This window comes from Sturnira hondurensis, unplaced genomic scaffold (assembly GCF_014824575.4).
Source record: "Sturnira hondurensis isolate 20B ecotype Veracruz unplaced genomic scaffold, ASM1482457v3 Scaffold0015596, whole genome shotgun sequence".
NCBI lineage: Eukaryota > Metazoa > Chordata > Mammalia > Chiroptera > Phyllostomidae > Sturnira > Sturnira hondurensis.
Window position 1 is genome coordinate 25,667,995 of NW_028088227.1, and position 9,052 is coordinate 25,677,046.

Below are 9,052 nucleotides of genomic sequence, written 5' to 3' on the forward strand. Positions count from 1 at the left end.
AAAATGAAACCAAAATGAAAAAAAAAAAGATTTGTGCAGTGTACAGAGAAGATGCTGGGACTGATCAGATGTGTCAAAAGTACTTTGCAAAGTTTCCTGGTCTTCTTGACAGTTTGGCCGAATAATTCTTTGCTGTGGGGCCGTCTCGTGCATTGGAAGGTGTTTAGCAGCAGCCTGGCCTCTCCCTCAGGAAGCCAGTAGCAGGAAGTGGCCAACATACTCAAAATATCCAAATCAGTAAACTTATCAGTGAAAATGAAAAACGTGTCTCGTTTTATGGGAAAAACAAGTGGACTTTCTGGCCAGCCCAATACCTGGACACAGTGACAGATCCCACAGGTGAAAGGCTCAGTCCCCCGAGACTGCCCTTCGCTCCCTCCTCCCCCCACCACATCAAACGCCAGTCCCTGGTGTCACTGGGCCGTCAGACTGACTGTCTACACATCGAAGGGTCCCAGAGCCCTCCTCAGGTTTGATGGTTTGCTGGAAAGGCTCACAGTTTACTAACTAGATTCCTGGTTTTTGTAAAAGGATACAACTCAGGAGTGGCCGGTGGTAGAGACCCCTGGGGTGCGGTGTGGAGAGGGGCTTGGAGCTTCCAGCCCTGTGTGGGGTCCACCCTCCCTGCCTTTGCTGTGTTCACCCCAGGCTCCCTGGACCCCGTCACGGAGGAGTAGTGTGGAGGCCCCATCACGAAGGCAGGACTGAAGCAAACCTTGGCCATTCGCTGGTGATCAGTCCGACCTCCAGCGTGTCCCTGAAGGTGGGGCTGGGAGTTCCAACCCCCATCACAGGGTTGGTTCCCCTGGCAACCAGCCTCTCCCCACCTTAGATCTTTGCAAAAGTCGGTCATTTTCATCAGCTCAGTCGTGGTGGTGGTCTTGGGAAGGGCTGATTGTGAACAACGGAAGACACCTTGGCTCTGGCTCGTAGGGTCCTCCACAGAGCTCCCAGCCAGATACTGGGTCACAGCCCACATGTGTGTGTTTCTTATCAAAACCACAGTGTCACACTAATGAAACCTCAAGTCAACGATGCTAAAGAACAAAATTCAGCCAGGCAAATGCGAAGATCACTGAGCTTTCCGAAGCAGTTCATGAACCGGGCAGCGTCCTACCCAGCAACTACAAGGTGCTCCTGTGACTTGTCCTAAATGGGATGGTTCCACAGGAAGAAAGAGGACAGGACCGAGGCGTCAGAAGAGCGGGTACTGGGGACAAGGACCCCTGCCCTTCTGCGGGCTGGGGGGTTGGCGGCGTCTTCTCAGGCAGACTCTGCCTCCCTAGTGTGGCCAGGAGGCCCCAGACTGACGGGCTCCACTTCCACGCCTGGGACAGAGCAAGGCTGCAGTCAGTCAGTAAGTGGTGTTTGGGGGCAGTGGCTGAGTAAAGGGGACTCCGCCCTAGAGGCAGAGATTTGTCCTGTTTCACAGACTCAGAGGAAGAGAACCAGGAGGTTACGGCTGGTGGCAGGGGGCCCTGTTCAGGGCCCCCGGAACCCAGGTGGCTGTGCACTCGCCGCTGTCCTCGCCGCCTTTTCTCACGCCTGCTCCAGCGGCTCTTAGGAAAGCCCACTTGCCTTTTCTCTCTCCGTTTTGCCTGAGGCGGTGGTTACATCAATGACAGTAGAGGTCTCTCTGGAAACTCCAGAACTAAATTAGTCCCTACTAAACAAAACCCTTGAGGCCCAAAGCATTTCTGAAAGCAAGGCTTTATGGAGCCGTATATTAGCCTGGGATGACACAGACTCCAGCCTGGGGGTCTGTGTGTCATGGCCACAACAAACAAATACACGGACTGCAGACGTCCCGTGGAGAAAAGGGGACAGCATGGCCACTCTCTGAGTGAGAGAGAGGGCCCCGACCCCTGCCGGACAGGCTCTTATTGTTCTGGGTACATGCCATGGAGGATGGTCCTCATTTACTGTGCACAGGTTTGCTTTAGGTGGTTACCTTTTACAGATAACAAAGGAAACAATGTTGCTAATTACTTCAAAGAAAAAGGATGTTGCAGATGCAAATGGAAAAGTGATTGAACTGGTTACACTCCATCCTTGGGAGGTTTAGCTCAGATTTTAGGAAGTTACTTTAAAGATATGCAGTAAACATTTCCTGCCTCAATTCAGGGTGAGGGAGTTTTAGCAAAAAGCAAGCCTTATAGCAGCCTAGGTACAACACAGGCCTGGTTCCCCACAGGAAAGCCAATCTGTGAGCGTGGGTCTTGTGTGCCGACTCGCTCCCCGCTGGTTTTCCAAATCGGGCTGGGCTACATTCCCCACTGCCGTGCAGATCTGTTCCCTACCCGGGACACCCAGTCCAAGCCACCAGCAGCCAGGGTAGATGGGGAAGGCGCGTGTCCACCGCCCTGGGACTGGCAGGCTCTTCCACAGTGAGTCTGGGAAGGGTGGGAGGTGTTTGGAAAGCACTTGCACCGGCCACACAGCGAGGAGGGGGGAGGGGGGGCCGTGCACAGTCCCGAGGGAGAGCCCGCCCCTTCCTGCCGGGCAGGGGGCAGCACCGTGCTGGAGCGAGCCCGAACTGGTGGTTGGCTGGTGGGTTTTCTGAGACAACCACCTGGGAGTTGATTCCGAGTCTCAGAGGAAGTTCCAGACCGTGAGTCTCTGTGTCGCCCACGGCCGTCAGCAGATCACTTCAGTTTTCTGTTTCTGCCACTTCCTGGCCTGTTGTCACTTTCTTTAGGACAGCTCAGAATTTGTCCCTGTTCACCATCATTACGTAACTGCTGATTTCCTCTCAGTCCAGTTGGATTTAGGAAGTCAAGTTATTGTCATGTAGAATGTTGAAATTTTCCAAAAGGAAGCTGGACGAGATTCTAAGGGGGAACTCACAGTAGGGCAAAGACTCTCTGCCCTACTGTGAGTAGGGGCAGAGCCTGGCTCCAGGGTCCTGGCGTGACCAAGGTCCGCCTGGGGATGGCCCAGGGGTTGGTTTCAGGCAGGCGGACCCCCATGGCCCACTCCTTTCCACCTGCAGGGCCTGTGAGCATGTGGCAAGTGGGCTTTGGCGGGGGGCCAGTTTAGACAGCGGAGAATTGTCGCCGCCCTGCTGTTCTCCTGACTCTGCTTCTGTGAGTCTGGTGCTGACTGGGATATAACCGGTAGATACACAGCATGTTTGGGGAGGATCCTGGGAACTAATGTCCAAAGTGACAGACCCTGACCTTTAGACATCCCAGGAGAGTTGCTGACCTTCAGCCGTGCATTAAGGATGACGTGAAGCCAGGCAACTAAACCAGGGTGACGCACAGGGGACCGTCACCTGCCTTATTGGACCGGACAGTGCTGTTCCGCACGGAGAGAACTTTGCAACCCCCTCTGCTGATCTCTTGGTTCTGTTCCCTCTCCCTCCTCATAAAACCTCTGCCTGCACTGAGAGGGGGAGATGGGCTCTGAGACCTGAGTCCCCATCTTCCCGGTGGCCAGCACCTGCTAATAAACCCCTTTCCTTCCCATCAGCCCCTGCCTCCCGAGCACTGACTTTCGTGGCAGCGGGCGGAAGGGACTCAGGCACTGCAAGGTATCTTCAGTTTTGATCAGTTAAATTTAAGTAGCCACAGGTTGCTAATGGGCTCCATGCTGGACAGCCTGCATGGAACATCATTATAAAAACTAAATCTCAGCCCTGGCTGGCCTAGCTAAGTGGATTGAGCACGGGCCTGCGAACCAGACAATCGCGGTTCGATTCCCAGTCAGGGCACATGCCTGGGTTGCAGGCCGGTTCCTTGCAGGCTAACTACCAGCAGGGGACGCACGAAAGGCAACCATACATTGGTGTTTCTCTCCCTCTCTCCTTCCCCTCTAAAAATAAATAAATAAATAAAATCTTTAAAAAACAAAAAACTAAATCTCAATTTTATCACTATAAGAAAATGTGCACTTGGATTCCTGTGTATTTCCATTTTTTTGTATCTAACAACCTAACAATTGTTTTTTCACCTATTGCTCCTTTGGTGTCACCTGCCAGACCCCTGGGTGTTTGTGCCTCCTCCGACCTTTGTTCAGAAACAGACGTTTAACTCTTCATCAGCAGGGTCGCCGGAACCAGCTGGAACCGGAGCCTTGGTTGCCGTGGTCATAATAGTGGTGGTGTCCGTGAGCGCCCTGGTGTTGCTGAGACGGGTCGGTTACATATGCTTACGGAGCGTGCCCCCTAAAGTGCTGGTATGTGGGGGGTTTTCATTTCTGTCTTTACCTTTTATTTTAACTTAAGAATTTTTGGTCTCTACTTGGGTATTTGCACAGCAGAAAACCCCATCTCTGAACACACCCCAGTGCTGCCCACTCTGGCTCCCTGTCCATCGCATGAACGGAGTCTCCCACTTCGCATTCCTCTTCTACGTCTCTGCGCGCTCCTGCAGTGCTCGCCGGGCCCTAGGTGTGAACGCATCACCTCCCCTCAGTCGTTCCCCACTCTGCAGCTTTGAATCGATTGCTTTCTTATTCTTTTCCTTTATTGTCTTTATTTTTTGGCCGTTAAGACTAATGCTGTGACCGTTTTTGCACAGGTTGTCTTTTCCTTCCAGATGACCCCGGTGGGATGCACACTGAGTGGACTTACCTTGTAAAAAGATAAGGCGGTCATTGGTGACACCAGCGGTGACCAGTCAGGGTCACCGCTGCTGCAGAGCCCGGCTCACCCTGCCTCAGCGCTCCCACCGCTGTTGTCCCTTCCCCTGTGGGACGGTGCCCTGCGCCTGCTCTCGTGCACGTGACTGTCACTGTCAGCGAAACCAGCCTTTCTGTCTTCACTCCGCTGCGTGCCTGCCCGGGCCTCACTCAGTCGGCCGAGCCCGAGCCCCCACACATCCCTAAATGGCCCTCGCATCTTGTCCCTCAGTCGTCACTTCCCTGCCCCGTTGCTTTCTTTCTACAGTTAGTTATGCAGCTTTTCATTCAGAAATATCTGATTTTTCTGTGTTTAAACGGACTCACCTCATCTGATTTTTTTAACAGCTGCATATTTAAATGTTCCTCCAGAGTTGATATACCATATTTTCTGAACCATAAGATGCACCTGGGTTTTAGAAGAGGAAAACAGGAAAAAAAATTTGAAGCAAAATATGTGGTACAATATTTAATAACATCAGTAACATAATATTTCACCAATGTAAATGTAAAGCTACATTCGGACTATAAGGCACCCCCATTTTCCTCCCAGATTGGGGGGGTGCATCTTATAGTCAAAAAATAAGGTAATTGTATTCTCTTTCTTGTTGTTTTTACTGGGTCGGGTGAGATGGGGAGGATTGTTGGTTGGGTCGGTATTTGTACTTTTGGAGATTTTTAACTACCCCTGGGATTTGAACTTGGCATGGGGCTGTGCCTTAGGATATGTGGACGGGACACTCTGTGCCGGGTTTCATCCACACTGGCGTGTGAAAGGCAAAACTGTAACTGTTTCAGGAGGCAGTCAGTGTAGGGGCTTCTTTGAGGCTTTGGGATAAGGAGATTCTCAGACACAAAAAGCAAAAACTGTAAGGGAGGAGCAGTGATACATTTTCATATATTAAGAATTTCCTTTTCTCAGATGTCATCTTAAGCAGAGTCAAATGATGAAACCACAGACTGGGGGGGGAATATATGTAACAATAATGGACAAACAATTAGCATTTGGATTGTATAAGACCTCCCATGAGTCCGTAAGAAAACAGGTGACACCCCAACAGAAGACGCCTGGCCCCGCCCAAGGCCGGGTCTGGGCAGAGGGAGGAGGAGCCAGCTCGTGGAATGGAGCAGTCCCGGCTGGCTGCGGGCAGATGGAGACCAGCAGGGTGCGGAGCACACCCGCAGCCTGGCCTCGCTATCGCCTGGAAACCGGGAAGCTCAGTCTGCCTGTGTTCTCCTTGGCTCCCCCACCTCTGACTCCGGAGTGTTTTCTTCCAGGGACTGGAAGAGAGTGCTCAGTCTCTGCCTTCCCTTTGGAGGTCGGCCCAGGGGGCTTCGACCCCCGGCCCCACACAGTCGGCTCCCCACAGTTTCTCCCTACCCACAGTTCCCTGACACCCTCCAGGATGGCCATCGGTGCAGCCTGAACGCGCACACAGGAGGGGCAGAGGGCGGGGCGGGGCCAGAACGAGGTCTGAACCTCTCGCTGCTGCCTGGTTCGAAAGCCAGGCTCCTCTGGGCTGGCTTCTTACCTGTCGGCTTCCTTCCTCACCTGCGGACCGGGAGCGAGTCTAGGATGCCTGTGTCCCGATGTGGACATGAGGGTGAAACGAACGTGTCGGCACGCCACGCAGAACCCGCCCGCCACGAACACTCTAGAACACCCCCGGCCTCCCCCCTGGGGGTCCATCTCCTTCAACTTTATGATGTTGGAAGATGGACAAACACAACTGATAGACTCTCTCTCTCTCTCCCTCCCTCCCTCTCAAAGAAGTTCCAAAACCTGTCGGCCTGGGTGTTCCCTGAGCTGCCACCCTTGGAAACTGTGGCTGTGCTGGAAGTCATCAACATCAACAGAAAGAAGAAAGTGTGGGATTACAACTATGATGACGAGAGTGACAGTGATGAGACCGTGCTCCAAGCCAGCGCAGGCGGTTACACCATGCATAGGCTGGCCGTCAGGCCCGTGTGCCTGGTGTCCGGCTCCTCAGCCCCCCTGGAGGACTACAGCAGCCCCAGTGCTCAGGAGGATGAGTTGTCCGAACCGGAGACCCAGTCGCCAGTGGCGCCAGAGCCCAGGCCCTGGTGCTCCCAGTGTGCCGGAGGGGCCTCCGAGGGGCTGCAGACTCCACCGACAGGCCCCTTGTTCAAGGAGGACAGTGGCTCCACCGAGAGCTCTGCAGACAGGAATTTCTTCAACGTGAACTTGAACTCTGTGTCTGTGAGGGTCCTGGACGACAGTGACACAGAGGTCCCCCGAGTGCCCTCTCCTGCAGAAGAGACAGTCGACCCAGAGGACCCCGACGAAACGGGGACAAGCCTTCCAGTGGCCAGTGCACAAGGCTCCCAGCTGCCCTTCCCTGGCCACCCTGGGCAGGGCCTGTGGTTTGAGGATGCTCCTTCGGATAGAAGTGACACTTCTGAGTCGGACGTTGACAGCGACGCTCGTGTCGATGCTAATGTCAACATCGGGGATGGTTATTTAATGAGATGAATCCCCAAACACTGAATTAACTGACGTCTACCTCTGTCCTGTACCCTGGTGCCCTCGCTGCTCCTGTGATCAGCAGGTGTTCCCTGGGGCAGAGTGCCCCCTTCTTCCTCGTGACATCACCCGTGCAATTCCTGGGGTGGGGGAAGGGGTGGCGGGAACCACGTGTCGCGGTGTGCACTTTTTACGTGTTCAAGATGACAGGCTTCGAAGGGAAAATGCCCTGTCCGGTGGTCGTGCTTCTGCCCCTGTCTCCCAAAGGAACAAGGTTCCTGGGACTTTCTGGGGTGGCCCAGGATGGGCGTGGGGAGAGAAAAGGAAGACAGGGGGTCCACAGTGGGAGCAAGCCGGGCAGTGTCTCCCATAGGTTCCAGAAAGCAGGAACGGGGGCCAAGCGCGAGGTGGGAGGGCATGTCCCCGGGTGAAGGAAGGCAGGACTGGTTGGTGTAACAGCGGGAAACTGTGACGGGGGACTGTGACCCACCTTGCCATTCTGACATTGTTCCCGTAGGTGCTGACTCTACCAAGTATGTGGCTTGTAGGCAAGCGGTGTGTTTGTAGAAAAATCTGTGGAACTAACTACAAAGACCTTCAGGCATCCCAGCTCCAGGAGATTTGCTGACCTTCAGCCTTGGGGCCAGGATGACGTGAAGCCAGGGTGACGCACATGGGACCGTCGCCTGCCTTATGGGACTGAACAGTGCTCATCTGCATGCAGAGGACTTTGCAGCCCCCTCCCCAGATCTCTCTGTTCTGTGCCCTCTCCCTTTTCACAAAACCTCTGCCTGAGCTGAGAGGGGAAGACGGGCTTTAAGATGTGACTCCCCATCTCCCAGGAGGCTGGCGCCTGAAAATAAACCGGCCCTTTGTACCAGCACCCGCCTCTCGCGTGTTGGCCTTCGTGGTGGAAGGTGGCGGGACCTTCGCATGGTTACTCGGGGGGTCCGGCTCCTCCCAGGTGCCCTGTCCTGTTGCGGGTGCTCTGGAACCTAAAACAGCCCCTCAGTCTGAGTGAGGAAGACAGACCCGCACTCACAAATCTCTCTGGCAACAGGCAGGCGCCAGAAGAAGCAAACGGCTGCCTGCGGGAGAGGGCCTTAGTGCCACACTTTGAGGTTTGTTGAAAAGCAAGTGAGATGGCGAAAGGGCAAAGGTGCTTCTTCAGGAGAAATAAGGCCTGACGTTCCTGGGGGCGTCTGTCAGAATTTGAGAAGCGCCTTGTGCACTGATGCCCAATATCCTATCTGTGCCTGCAGTTCCTGAGGAGGGGGGTGGGGTGCAGGGAGGCGTCAGGAATAGCGGTAGCAACCATCGCAGGACGGGACCCATTGCCCTAAGTCCATTCTGCCCTGTGACCCTGAGTATGTGGCTTAGCTTCCGGGGGTCTGTGCTCGGGAAAGGAGCAGACTGGGCCAGGGAATCTCCAAGACCCCACGGTGCTGGGAGAACTATTAAGAAACACAGGGGACTCGGGACTCCAGTGGAGGTGCTGCAGGGGGGCTCCCAGGGTGAACGAAGGGCATGGGACCCTAGTTCAGGCCCCTGGCCCCGGGAGCAGGGTTCTCAGACCCTTTTCTGGGTCCGTTCAAAGGGGGGAAAACAAAAATGACACGAGTCCTAGTTCGAAGACTTTGACTCGGTTATTTTTATAATCACTCTAAAGTAAGGCAGAGGTCGTCAGTGCGACCGGGCGCGTCCTTCTAACGCAATTCTAATTCTTCGGAAAGGGACTTCCTAGTGTTCGTAGCCCACTTCTCTCTGCCCTCCCGGCGCAGCTGCCGTATTTTGAAAGATTTCCAGAGCGATCTTTCACAGCAGCGTGCATAAGGGCGTGCTTTTAAATTCTGTGTCACGGTCGGAGGCTGGGAAAGGGCCCTCCACGCACACTTTCCAACACAAACGCGGGATGCACTGGGAGCTGCTTCTCCCCGCCGAGCG

At 54.4% G+C, this 9,052-nt stretch overlaps 1 protein-coding gene across 1 annotated transcript in view; it reads left to right on the top strand.

Annotated features, from left to right (window-relative positions):
- Positions 1-7,684, top strand: part of IFNAR2 (interferon alpha and beta receptor subunit 2) — a 28,986-nt gene extending 21,302 nt beyond the window's left edge. Inside the window, exons 8-10 of the mRNA XM_037065279.1 lie at positions 4,049-4,179; positions 6,395-7,287; positions 7,626-7,684. Coding sequence (XP_036921174.1) covers positions 4,049-4,179; positions 6,395-7,117 — 854 coding nt within the window. The 3' untranslated portion in view covers positions 7,118-7,287; positions 7,626-7,684. The remainder of the gene's footprint in view (positions 1-4,048; positions 4,180-6,394; positions 7,288-7,625) is intronic.
- The last annotated feature ends 1,368 nt before the right edge of the window (positions 7,685-9,052 follow it).